Source organism: Vitis vinifera, chromosome 10, assembly GCF_030704535.1.
Source record: "Vitis vinifera cultivar Pinot Noir 40024 chromosome 10, ASM3070453v1".
Classification (NCBI taxonomy): domain Eukaryota; kingdom Viridiplantae; phylum Streptophyta; class Magnoliopsida; order Vitales; family Vitaceae; genus Vitis; species Vitis vinifera.
In genome coordinates, this window is record NC_081814.1 from 18,903,597 (window position 1) to 18,918,327 (window position 14,731).

The 14,731-nt window shown below is 34.4% G+C and overlaps 1 protein-coding gene across 2 annotated transcripts in view; it reads left to right on the top strand.

The window, feature by feature from the left end:
* Window positions 1-7,951: 7,951 nt before the first annotated feature.
* The window catches only part of LOC100251277 (vacuolar sorting protein 3), a 28,615-nt gene continuing 21,835 nt past the window's right edge, over window positions 7,952-14,731 (top strand). For both annotated transcript variants that reach the window (XR_002029311.2, XM_002270688.4), the window contains exon 1: window positions 7,952-9,428. Coding sequence is in view for 1 of the 2 variants with exons in the window: in XM_002270688.4 (XP_002270724.1) it covers window positions 8,283-9,428 (1,146 nt within the window). In the remaining variant the exon portion in view is untranslated. The remainder of the gene's footprint in view (window positions 9,429-14,731) is intronic.

Genomic DNA, 14,731 nt, shown 5'->3' on the forward strand with positions numbered 1-14,731 from the left:
AATAAATTATGATTTGTTATTTTTTTTAACAAAGATAAGTGGTGGAAACTTAATGTTCTGAATTAGATAATATAAGTGTATTTTTCCTCTGCAAAGTTCATGCTCTTGTTGGATTATTATAGGGTACATTATCTCTCTGATATCTTTAAACCTAGAAAGGACACTTAAAACTTTACAACTATTATACCACCTAAATAGAAACCAAAAGGTCTTTTGCCTTTTTAGGTTTCAAAACATTATTGCCTTATAGTGGCAAACTATAAGGTTCAAGGCTCAATTCAATTACTATAATAACAAGTTTGATCAAGTCAGATTCTCTCTGCTTATTGTAAACCATTTGTACAATACATTTTTTCAATGAGTTATATGGACTATAAGAAGCCTATTCCCAAATGGTAACCATGAGCTCCAATATCCTATCCTCACTTTAGAATGACATTTACTTAGAATATTTAGTTTGGAGAATAGACAACGGGCAATGTTTTTGTTTAAGCATGTCATCATTATTTGCTTTCTTGTTTCTACATTCTAACATTTACATAATGCCAAAATTTGGGTCCCAAGCATCTTATGGTAAGAGTGTCCCTCAAATATCTATGTTAATTGAACAAGAACTAACTGACACAAATGACAATTATAAACAATGGAGACAACCCTTGAAGTGACATTTGACTCTCTTAGGGGAACATCCTGATTCATGTGTCCTGAGGTGCCTCTTTATGTTCCTTTTTAGCTGCTTGGTGCCACATATCTCACAAATAATGTGTTGGTCACAAGATTGGAGATGAGCCTTCAGGCATTGTTCATTACTAAAGTGCTTAAAATAGCCTAATTATGAATAGACCGTCTCCACTGAGTCCAATTTAGCTGCAATGGGAAGAGCATTCATAAGAGTTCGCAAACAGAAATTGGAAAAATTCTAAGGGGTAGATATGTTTCCAAATTTTAAAGAAAAATGCAACTAGATTATGTTAATTTACATTATCCACTAAGAAGATATGAAAGAAGGATTTTTAATACATAAATAAAAAGAAATTGATAGATAAAAGAAACTTGTCATGAGAATCCTCATGCTCCTACAACTTTGAAGCAAATTTGAACACTTTTTTCACAAATTAAGTAACTAAGATTCACAAATGAAGTTTTGAAAGTTTACATAGGTAGTACCCAAGTTTCACTAAAGTAGTACCTAAGGTTCACTAAGGTAGTACCTAAGGTTCACTAAGTTAGTATCTAAGGTTAAGTAAGCTAGTACCTTAGGTTCTTAAAATATTGAGATGATATTCAAAAAGATAAAAACATCTCTTTTAATGTCCATTATGGGGGTCTTAATTGGCCTAATGGAGTCTAATACAATAGAGCCCCTCTGTTTGTGAGAAGGAATCCAATCACAGTTGTTCAATATGCTAATTAGAATTTGAAAGGGGCACATCAATTTCCAAAACCTAGGCTTTTGAAAAGCAAAACCTGGGCCTAAATGGTTTGTCTAGACTAAAACTGGACCATCTCAGTTGGATCCTATCTTAATTGCTCACAACCACACCATATAGTTGGTAAAAGATACATGTTTCCTGTTGATCAAGCCTTGAAAAAAAATATTTCCTTCAATTTAATTCAAGAAATAGGGTACTAGGAATTTTCAATAATACATGCAACAAGTATTCTTCAAGATGAAACTTGTCTTTATTGTTGTGAAACAGACAACTAAACAAACCATTAAATATAAACATGTACATGCTCAACTCACTTCACTCTTATAAAAATTTTAGTACTGCTTCTTTTCAATATAGCAAAATGCGATTCAAGAGAATACCCGCTCAAAGCTTCAAAAATATAAAGTCATAGAGAAGAAAAAAAAAAAACCAAATTCTTGACAAAATTATTGACTTTTACTTGTCCAAAAATTTTACCATTCCTTGTCTTCCAAATTATCCAAATCAAAGTGAGGCTCACCAATTACCAAAGAATTCTACCTTTAGGGAGTCTCCCAAACTCCTTAAAAGAGATAGTCATCCTATTTGTCAAAATTCTAAGAAGCTTACCTTATCACAACTATGCAAACAACTTCAACCAAAGCCTTAAAGAAAATAGGCAGTGAAGAAAGTTATAACCAATTGATTCACCATGCCACAAGCACATAAAACACAATTTGAACATAAAACTTTATAAAGCCTACTCACCTATAGCTTTTTGTTGGTGTTGCTTATTTGCCACTGACCATACAAAAGGATTTTGCTTTAGGTGGGGATGTAGATTTCCAAATGAAACTAGCTGGGGAAAAAAAATGACTTTAAGGTTTCAAAAAAGAGCTAAGAAAAATGAACCATTAGAAAACAAGCTTGAAGAGGCCAAAAACTAAACCTTAAGAGAGGTGATCCTAGCGGTCAATGATATTGATCACATAATCTCAAATGTGCCATACATCATATATCATTGAATTTTACAAAACAAGATTACAAATAATTAACAAAACGCAAGAGGATGTAAGTCTTTAAAGAAAACTGGAGCAACAATTATAACATGCTAAGAGAATAACAGAAAACATATATGAACTTTGATAACTTAACGTGTACTTTTTCGTAAGATTTGGAAGTCACAGGTTTAACTCTTGGACATATATACTAGTAAGAGTACCGGCATCATGAAGCACAAATTTTCTCATTGTTAATCTGAAACAAAAGCAACCACATAAAAAATTCAACAGAAGTTAAAAAAGTTCTCCATATATATACCTAAGATTTATTGTGACTGTTATCTCTAAATATATATGCACACACATCTATTTCCTTGTATGGAAGACATACTTCTATCAATTCATGGATGACATATCCAAAGGCAGATTCTTTTTATTAGCCAAATCTATGATCTTAAAATTCAAGGTTTAGAAGAATCTAGCTAGTAGACAAATGGCCACTCCAATACCTAAACAACGTAATGATAAAGTGAAGGAAATGGTTTGCATAGAGCAAGAAGGTTTTCTCATCTAGTGAAACAAAAGGACTGTGTCTTGTGAGGCTTAAGCTTCCTATTTGTAATTATTTAAATAAATAGACTCACAGGTAGCAATCATAAGAGTCGAATGTGTTTGCTTTGCTAATCATTTCACAAATGCGAAAGCTAAACATCTTATTCAAAACCACAGACATCAGGTTATTGTTATATTTATGGAAATGACTAATGAGTAGTAAAAGCACCCATCTCAAAGTGCTCAAGGTGTCTTCATCTTTACTAGGTAAAGTAAAAGAGAAAAGGGCTTAACATGTGAGAATATAGAAAGACCCAAAAAAAAAAAAATGAAAAATACAAGTTGAAGATCAGCCAATAAACATAACTTTTTTGAGAGCTACTAAATTCTAACCATTTGATTATAAAAAATATATATATGAATTATATACCAGCTATGTGGGCAACTTAGAAAACTTTGATATAATGAAAATGGTATAGATAGACTCCATGTGAACAAGAAATTGTAGAATTATTCTAACAATAATGAAAATTCCTTCTAACTCCAACCTCCACCCTCATTCTGATTGCCAAACAAATGTGGGAAAATAAAAGCAAATAAAAAACTTTGAATCTTAGAACTTTCTTTTCCTGTAGAAATATTTATAATGAAAATTTTCCACTCAACTTGACCAAATTCAAGTATTTATTCATAAAAAATGTAAAATTGGAAATTTATTTTCCTTAAATTTTGATAGGAATCACAATAAAAAGAAGAATTTCTTAACAAAAATGTACAGAAAAAACTGTAAAATTGAAAATTTATTTTCCTTAAATTTTGATAGAAATAGCAATATAAAAAATAATTTCTTAACAAAAATATATACAAAAATACATAAAAAGACGACATTATCTAAAACATGCATACATATATGTGCTAAAATAGACATGAACATAGAAAACCTAACCTTAATCAAACACCAAAATCTCGTGATTTTGACATCCAAATCCTAATACCAAAACCCTAATTCTGAACCTCAATATATTGTGATTTCCACAACAATGGAAGAAAAATAAACATATAAACCCCTCCCCCACCCAAAAAAAAAAAAAAAAAAAACCTTAAAAGAAAAAAAAACTTTAAAAAAACAGCACAAATAGCTTGAAGAATTGAAGAAAACCAGAAACTCAAATGGGAACCCCAAATTTGGACATGAACATTGTTGATAGTGGTAAAAGACAAAAGACAACAAAATCATACCTATGGACAAACAAAGAAAAATAAAAAACAAAAAAGGCAGAGTCAGATGTCCTTCAACGAGAATGATTAAATTGAAAATGTTGACGGTGTTACTGCTCCATCACATGTACTCACTTTGTATCCTCTTCCAACTTGTCATCCCTATATATATAACTTGCTATTGATTTTTTTTTTTTTTTTTTTTTGAGAAAAAGTCTTAACATTTCGAACACGTGTTGATCTCTATTGCTTGTAAACATGAATTTGCTTTAATGTAACATTTTTTTTAAAAAAAGAAAAATTATCACCTTAACACTTGAGGAGGAATATTTAAGAAACTTAAATAAAAAAATGAATATTTAAAGTTTGACCCTTATATAATCAAGTTATAGCCCTAACACGAAGCGGTGTCGTATTTTCGACACTTATGTGCTGAAGTCTTCTCCTATGCGAATTGACTTAATTTGAATACATAGTGGTATTCAAGTTTTAAATATTTAATTAAAACTAAAATTATATTTAACACATATGCAATCAAGTCATGGTTTTAACACTATGTGGTGTTTTACTTTTGGCGCTTAATGCGGTTTAAGTGTTAAAGTTCTTACTCATGTAAATTGGCTTAACTTGAATGCATAGTGGTGTTCAGGTTTTAATATTTAATTAAAACTAGAATTATATTTTACACCTATACAAACAAGTCATGGCTATGATGTTGTGGGGTATTGTACTTTCGATACTTAATGCACCATAAGTGTTAAGGTCTTCATTTATGCGAATTGGTTTGGGTTGGATGTTTAGTGATGTTCAACTTCTCAAAACTTAATTAAAATTGAAATTACACTTAACACTTATGTAAGTAAGTCATAACCTTGATGTTGCATGGTGTTGTATTTTGACTAAGCCTTACGTAACCTTGTGTCTTTTAGTCATAACCTTGACGAAGAAGTCACCCTTTATCCCTGCATTGTTATAAGTTTCGATGAAATGGGCAACGTGTTGCTTCAGATTTCTCTTCCCATCAAATGACTAGAACTTTAGAGGTTGATAACTCATAGACATACTTAGGTTATCAATCCTCTTGGTGTAAGACTTAAAGTACATGAGTGTACTTTGTGAGGGTTCACCATATTACCCTTTAATGGTGTTAGTTATCATTTCTTGAAGTTGTTGGACAAATAGCGACATCATTGAGGTAGATTCAACAATTTTCCCCTTAATTTGCACTGACTTAGATGCATACGTTGCATCACCTAGAGAAGCAATCTTTGGAGAGTAAGTCCTTAACTTGACTCAACCTTATTTTGTATATGTGCCTCAATCTTGCTCACAAGAAATGTTACTTACAGATTTTTCTTCTCGATGGTCTTAGTGAGTTTGGTGATGACACAAGCCATTTAAGCTAATTGTTCTTCTATGGATGTAGTGTTTGTTGTCATTACCAACATAGTTACTACAAAGAAAGAAGTAAAAGAGTCAAAACAGTTGAAGGAGTCATCCTCATTTGACATCCTAATTGGTGATCCAAAATGTGAGTCGGTGCTAGAGTTGACATTGGCAACAGAGTAGGGGGACTTATCCCTAGAGTCCGTGTTGAAGAACATTTTTCCCAACCATGAGGACTTTAAACCTTTGTGCTAGGAACCTTGGATTGAATAGGTGCATGCAAACTACCTTAGACCTCTAAAAATCCTATACACAATAGAAAAATAGTCTTTTTAAATTTTAAAAGGATTCAAAAAGTGCTAACAAAAGTCATACCTTAGATTCAAATGTTCCTGAATCAAATTGAAGATGATGAATTGGTAAATGTGTGAAAATCTTCACATGAAGCAAAGCATAAATTCCTAAAAATTGAAGGAAATATAACTAGTTTCCAACAATGCCTTAGTTTAAGAGATAATGGCTCGAAGATGTTAAGCCCTACAAATCTATGGAGATAAAATATAGAATTGTTTTTTGGTTCTCTGCATAGTAACAAAAACAAAGGAAAACAGAAAACATCGTGTTTTAGGAAAATTTTTCTAAAAATAGTTTTTAAAAATTTTTGGAGCCAAGTGTATTTTCTATGAAAAAAGGGTGTTTTCTATTCTAAAAAATAGAAAGCTATTTTTGAGAACGGTTACCAAAGACATCCTTATGAGATTGAGGAGAGAAAAGACTGGAGAGAGGGCAATTACAAGACCAAAGAGAGCCATAGATCTAGAGTTGGCCAACACTATAGTAGTCGTTGAGAATATCATAATTGTGAAGACGGACACCAATCTCTTCAACATGTTAACTTGCATTATTTGGGAATGATGAACTTTATAAAATCAAATAAAATTTGATAATGAGAAAAAGAAGCGAGGAAATAGAGACTCAAAGCGCATGAAATTTTTTTATTTTTAAATCTCGATGAATATGTGCTTATAGGTTGAGAATACAAGTCTATATAAGTGAAGTGAAATACTTAACTTTTTGTGTAAGTGTCAATTGAAAAGATATCACTGACATAAAGGAGACTGTGAATTGAAAAAGTATCAGTGACAATTGAAAATATATCACCGACATAAAAAAGAGTGTGAACTTAAATGCTTTTACTGTTCTATGAAAGGATTTTTAGACTATAAATTACTTAAAAGATATAAGTGGATATTGCTAAGATGACAAAATCATTAAAGAAATTTTTTTTTTACAAACACTAGAGAATTTTATACATTACTAAACATAAAAGTCTAACTCTATTCTAAATAGGTTTAAAATGTCAAGTAATTAAATAAAGTAGAAAGTGTTTGATAGTTTAGTCCGTCTTTTAATTGGTATACAAAATTAATCTTATTCTTGAGTTATCAATCACATCAAAATATTATGGTGCAACCTTTGCCCACTAGAACCAATTCAATAGCTGGATTGACATATAAAGATGATCTCACCATCTTCTTACGGGAAATGATTAATGAGCCTAGTTGTCAAAGTAACCTCTCAAGAAAGTTTCAAGTCTATGTCTTCTCTCCCATAATCAGAAACGTACATTGTGTATAAATCATTTGCTATTCTAATGGAAATGTACACATGAATTAAAAAAACAATCAAATTGTGAAAATTACATATGCTCATAAATAATTCTCTTTAAACACTTTTTTTATTAACATATATTTTGTTTGCCTCCAAAACATAATCTTTGTTTTATTTATTTCACTATTTCTCTATAACCCATTTATCTTTTTTATTCATTTTTTTTTGGCTCTTTTGAAACTCTCTTATCTCTTATATCTTAGACAACTCATTTTCATTCTCATTATGATTAAAGATGTTCAATTTAGATTAAATTTTAGTTATTATGAATTTAATTAAAGTCAATTTCTCATTACTTAAGTTGCACTGAAGTTAAATTTTGTTTATAAACACTTAATTAGGATTATTTTTTTGATTATAATGGTAAATTTAACTACACTATAGTTAAATTTTATTTATAAATAACGTAACTGAAGTTAAGTTTTTGTTTTATCTACAAATAACTTAATCACAGTAATTTGAATCGTATAATTATTAAGTTTCATTTAAAAAGAATTTAATAACGAGCAATCATAAAAACCTTGACAAAAGACACTATGAAAACATAAACGAAATTGCTAAAATCTCCGAGAAAATACAACTACGAAAAAACCAAACAAAAAATATTAGTAAGAAATCTCAATAAAAAAAGCGAATAAAAAAATATCTCTAATGAAAAACTAAAGAGAAAAATAGAAAGTGTGAAGGATGTTGAAGTAGAAAGAAAGATGAGAGGAGGCTGGAAAAAGAAAGAGAATGCAAATTTAGAGAGAAGAGACTTGGGTTCGGTATGAAAAACGTGAGAGCCATCAGTCAGAAATAAGAGAAAAATGATAATTTGGAGGAAATGAAGGGGCCTAATATTCAAAGTATGAATTATTATTTTTTAAATAATGAGTAGGAGAGATGATTTTTCGAAGAATTTTAAAGCAGAGAGGAGTCGGTTGTTGACAGTAAACCAGACCATTTTACTGGTAGGTTAAACTCCGAAAGGAAAATACCATCGTCTTCTCACTCTCCTTCACTTCGATGCCATCAATGGCGTAACCTCCTCTCTCTCTCCATGGCCAAGCTTCACCCTTCAAGCCGGACAGTCCTTGAACTGCTCGCCGATTTCGAACCCGCGAAGCCGGTTGGAATCCGATCTATCGCCACCTTCACTTCCTCCGATTCCGAAACCCTAGTTTACATCGGAACCCAGTCCGGTTCCCTAATCCTCCTCTCTCTCAACTCCAATTTCCCCTCACTTTCACACAGTTCAAACGCCTCAACGGCCAACGCTGCCAAAAATGTTCCCTCTCATTTGCGGAGCGTTTCGGTGTGTGATTCACCGGTGGATTCCATTCACGTTGTGGCCGACATCGGGAGGGTTCTGGTGCTTTCTGATGGGTTCATGTTCTTGATGGATTCGCTTTTGATTCAGCCAGTGAAGAGGCTGAGTTTTCTCAAGGGGGTGGCCGTGATTTCCCGGAGGTTGCGGACCGGCGATGCTGAAAGTTTAGATTTTTCGGAGAATGTTTCGGGTTTGGTGGAGTCTTCGAGTGCGAGTCAGCGGTTTCTGATGAAATTGGGTAGTGGGATTAGGGCCAACGGTGCGAAAGCTCGGGAATCTGAGCACTTGCGGGACGGTAATCGCGTGTTTGCCATAGCTGCTGCTAAGAAATTGGTATTGGTAGAGCTTCTTTTGGTCAATAGATTAGGTAGGAGTGATAGGGAGATTGATAGTGCTGGTGGGGGTGCTTCTTTTGTGATTTTGAAGGAAATTCAGGGTGTTGATGGGGTCAGGACCATGGTTTGGATTGATGATTCGATAATTATAGGTACTTCTAGTGGTTACAGTTTGATTTCGTGTGTTTCGGGGCAGTGCAGTGTTCTATTCTCGCTTCCGGATCCAACTAGTATGCCTCACCTTAAATTGTTGAGGAAAGAGCATAAAGTGCTTCTGTTGGTTGACAATGTGGGAATAATTGTTAATGCTTATGGGCAACCAGTTGGTGGGAGCTTGGTGTTTCGCCATTTTCCGGATTCTGTGGGGGAGATATCTTCATATGTAGTAGTTGCTAGTGATGGGAAGATGGAATTGTATCACAAGAAGTCGGGTGTTTGTATTCAAATGGCTTCAGTAGCTGCAGAAGGATCTGGTATGTCTGTTGTTGCGGATGCAGAAGATGCAAGTGGGAATCTTGTTGTAGTTGCAACTCCATCCAAGGTGTGCAAGCCTTTTTTTATTGGTTCAATTCTATGATTATTCTGTTGTGGGTGATTCGATATTTATTTGTGTCATTGATGAGAACAGAGTTTATCCATTAGTCTAAACTTTAATAAGAGTCAGTAGAGTTTATCACTTTGTATTGTCTGTTTTTTGTGTGCCTGTGTGTAAAAGTAATGCATGCACAATATGAACACTTTAATTAGAGAAGGTTTTAGTATTCGAGGTTTTGATCATGGTGCTCTTTATTCAAGGATAAATGCATAAAATACCTTGTGTGATGGAAAAACAACAGTTTAGAATCTCAAGGCGAGATGAAGTGGCTTTCCTATTAGGGGAGCAACAAGCTCTCGACTGATAATGTCAACCAAATTATTTCTTTATAGGAAAATAGAATATTATAGAAAAACCCTTTCCAGAAAGGGAGTATATAAAGAGAGTACATGCATATACATATAGATAGATAGATAGATAGATAGATAGATAGATAGAGAGAGAGAGAGAGAGAGAGAGAGAGAGAGAGAGAGAGAGAGAGAGAGAGAGAGAGAGAGAGAGAGAGAATGTGACTTACTTATAGATCTCTAAATTTGTCTTGATCCAATATAATGTAGGCTCATTCAATCTTGGCCCAATTTAGCTCACTCAGAGAGAGAGAATGTGACTTACCTATAGATCCCTAAATTTGTCTTGATCCAATATAATGTAGGCTCATTCAATTGTGGCCCAATTTAGCTCATTCATTCCTAGCCAATATGATGTGGCCTAAGAGAGAGAGAGAGAGAGAGAATGTGACTTACCTATAGATCCCTAAATTTGTCTTGATCCAATATAATGTAGGCTCATTCAATCTTGGCCTAATTTAGCTCACTCATTCCTAACCAATATGATGTGGGCTCATTCCATCCTGGCCTAATACAATTTAGGCCCTCTTGCCCTTGCTCATGTACTCTTACCTTTATCCTTGTTTTTTTTCATCTTATTTAATTTAATTTAATTTTATTATTTTTACTTTTATTTGTGATTTATTATTTTTCCTCTTATCTATCTTTCAATTTTTATTTTATTTTATTTTATTTTTTATTTTTTTTAATAGGTAAAGAGAAAGAGATTAACAATGCCTAAAAAGAGGGCATACCAAGGTAGACACAATGTATACAATATGCACCAAAAGGCAAAATAAAGGGGAAAGCTAACCATAAAAACTTTCACCCTTCACTTGGAGCTATGCCAATCAACAAAGTCTTAACATAGTTAAAGAACAGTTATTGGTTGGCGCCCTGACTCATTCTAACAAAGTGCTCTTAAAAACAAATTTGAATGCTTTGTCTAACTATTATACATCTTCGAAAGGTATCCTATTTCTTTCCTTCCAAACCATTTAAAACACGCACAAGGGAGCTACCCTTCACGCCTTTTTCTACTTTTTTCCTATGAAGGATCTATGTTGAAGGATTCCTCTTATTGAAGCATGCAACACCCAAGCCACTCCAAACAACAACAAAAATTAGTTGTCTTAAAATGTTTGCCTTAAGGTAGTGAATGAGGATGTAATAAGTTGATTCTTCATCCTTTTTGTAGATGTTACACTTGTTCTGTATAACCTATCCCCTCCTTTTGAGCTAGTCAATCGTCAAAATCCTATCCTAAGTAGCTTCCTTAGTGAAAAATGCCCATTTTCGTAGGAGCCCATGAATTCTATACAATGCTTGTGGGAAAAGACTCCCTATTAGTCTAAACTAGGGAGGAATAAAATGACTTAGTAGAGAAAATGCCTCCATTGGAGACCTTCCAACTCCTTTTATCCCATGCTTCCCCTTTGGTACATATTGGTTAGAATCTTTGAAGGAATTGCCTAGAGAAGCAAGGAGTCCACTTACTTCCCTCTCCTACCAGCTCCCACATCTCTGCTACCTAGGAGTCCTTAGTAGAGGCTACAAAAAGTAGATCTAGGAATGACTCCTCTAATTAAAGGTCTTTGCATTGCTTGTCCCTCCAAAGCTTAACCCTTCTCTCTGTTGCCAACTATAGGCAAGATTTGCTTTTAAAATCCTTCCAACCACTTTTAATAGCTTTCCATAAGCCCATGCCATAACCATCCCTCACATCTCTAGAGCACCATCCTCTCTTCTTTCCAAAGCTTTCCTACTATCACCTATTTTCAAAGGGACTCTCGCTCTCTCTCTTTTGAATCTTTGTTTTCACTTACCAATGAGGACCTTATTGATGAGATTGAATTTTTGATTCCAAGGCCCTAGTTCTTTTTATCTAAGTGGATAATAGCCCAATTAATGAAATGAGGTTTTTTTCTAGGGCCCCTCCATCACAAAGAAAATCTCTTTGAATTTTCTCCAATTGTAAACTCACCCTTCTAGGAAATACAAATCATGTCATGAAATAGATAGGAAGGCTATTTCAGGTGTACTTCAGGCTTTCTTTTTACAATTGCTTTTACTTATCAAAAAAAAAAAAAAAAAAAGATAGGAAGGCTATATAATTTGCTTTTGATTAAAGTGTACCTCTCTCTTTTTGAGAGGTATTGGCTCTTCCACACCGCTAACCTTAACTGAAATCTCTCCTTTATCACATCCTAAACCCTTAAGGACTTATGGGGAGCTCCCAAAGGAAATGCCAAATGTGTGGAAGGCTTCCAACTTTACACTACACTCCTAACACCACAACAAGCTCCACCACATTAGCAACTTCCCCAATAGAGATTAGTGTGCTTTTCTCGAAGTATTTTCAAACCCGAAATAACCTAAAATCACATAAGAGTCTAACTAAAAAATTCCAACTACTCAAGGTTGTTGTCATAAAAGCTTAAAGTATCATTGACAAATAGAAGATGAGTCAACTCCAACCACTCTCCTCCTCTGCTGCCACCTTGAAACTTGGAAAGAAGCCCCCTTCTTTCATTCTTAGTAGCATCTAACTAAGTGACTCCATGGTCAAGATGAATAAGAAAGGAGAAAGGGGATCCCCATGACCCCCTAGAACTCTAAAAGAAACCAGCTAGAGTCTCGTTAACTAGAACAAAAAATTTTGTTGTTGAAATGCACCATTTGATTGAATTGACCCACTTTTGGCCAAAACCCCATCTTTTCCATGCTTGCGACCAAGAAGTCCCAAGTGATGTGATTGCACACCTTTTCTATATCCAACTTACAAATGACCTCCCTATTAAAATTTTTTATCCGTGAATTAATAGCTTCATTTGGGATAAGGATGACATCCAAAATTTGTTTACCCTTCACAAAAGCATGCTGAAAGATTGAAACCACCTAATCAACTACCTTTTTGAGCCTATTGGCCAAGACTTTCCCTTAAAGTTTATACAAGCCCCCTACCAGGCTGGTTGGCTTAAAATCTTTTAAATCCTTTTCCTTCCCTTCCCCACCCCCCCTGCCTCGCTGCCTCCCTCCCTCTTTGAAATCAAGACAAAAAAAAATGGCATTTAAGCTTCTCTCAAAGGAGCCATTATCATGGAAGTCTTTAAAAAAATCCATCACCTCTTACTTAACAAACTCCTAATCAAATTGCTAAAACACCAGGGTGAAGCCATCAGGCCTTGAGCCTTCTCCCCACATAGACTAGACAAAGCTAAAAAACTTCCTCCTTGGAGAAGGGGGATTCTAAAGACCTAGCATCCTTGTGCTCCAAAGATACAAAGCTCATCCCCCTTATGTTAGGTCTTAAATCTTCCAATTTGGACAAGAGAGATTGAAAGGCCCTAACCATGCCTTCTTTAATTTCTACATCCTCAACAAGCTATTAATTGTTAATTTGGACCTTGTTTCTAGTTTATTTCTACTTTTATCTTTATTTTTTTCTTCATTTTTTGAACTTTATTTTGAATTTATGATTTGCATTTTTTTGGCTCTTGTGTGGAAAAGAGGAGAGAGAAGGTTAGATTATAAAGGAGGACAGGGAGAGTGGATTAAGGGGATTAGGCCTTTGATTAGGAGAAGAAAAGGAACCCTTTTTTTTTCTTTTTAAAATTCGAAAATAATTAAGAGAAAAAATCCTAGTAAAAGATAATGGAAAGGAATGATTGGCTTGATTTTGGGGTTGAAAAAGGACGATTAAAAGTCTAAGATAGGAGAAAGCAAAGAAGAAAAAGATATTAGAAAGGAGGCATTTTGACTGGAGAGGGAAAAGGAAACTAATTGAAACTTCAAATTTGATTTGAGTCAATAAAAAAAGGTAAAAAGTTGGGAGGGGGTTGGGGGGAGAGAGGAAATCTTAGAATTTTGAACACATGTTGAAGATTTCTTATTTGAGGGGAGACCAGGGTTTTGGGGAAAAGGGAAAAAGAGATTCACGATAAAGCGGGGAGGAAAAAAAAAGGGGACTGTGGGGGATTTTGAGAGTAGAACGGAAGGAGGTTTTTGCCACATGCATATATGATTTTCTTTAGAGCATCAAACGAAAAGAAGAGGGCTAGAATATTCCAACCAATCAAAGATGAAGTTGTCTTCATTCCTTTTTTGGTTAATCTCCTTTCCCTCATAAATCATTGTCTAATCTCATAGTCACATCATCAAATCTATGTCATTTTTTTTTATAGATGAGAAAGCAAATGCATTAAAAGCACATGGAAAAGGTGCACCAAGTACACATGGAGTATATGAAGAGCATCAAAAGGATACAAAGGGAAAAAGAGAAACAACAAACCATAGCTCAAACCAAAAACAATGACCTATGGATCTATAGAAATAGAGGGCTCCAAAATGACCTATAATTAAGATCAAAATCTGCCACTTGACAAAGGCCATCAAATCGCCTCAAAACAAGCAACAACTACTTGCTTCAACAAATACCACTCCCCCAAGCCAGTATCTGACGTGGCTACCTACTATTCCTTTGAAAAAATCGAGCAAACAAACTACTATGAATCCCTTTCAAGATTTGAAGAGAATGTAATCATCCTCTTCTCCACTCCGGTCCCCTTATTGTGTCTTTGGCCTAGACACTTAGAAACCAATTCCCACCACTCTTCTTGCTCCTTCTCCCTTTTCCACTTGATTGATTGTAGTTAATTGAACAACTTCCAAAGCTCCCTTTCAACGCAAGATGTAGAGAAAGGCCTCCCCTTAGTACTCGAGGTCACCACTTTACAACCCTTTTTGGCTTCCAACTTTCTCAACAAGGACGCTACTTCCTTCTCACAATTGTTCACTGGCAAACCCAACCACTCCATAAAGGATACAAAATTCTTGAATGACAGGTTAGAGAAATTCTTGTCACCCATCATGTCCTTACTAGGGCTATCCTTTCTTAAAACCATCTTTTCACTGCACAAATCA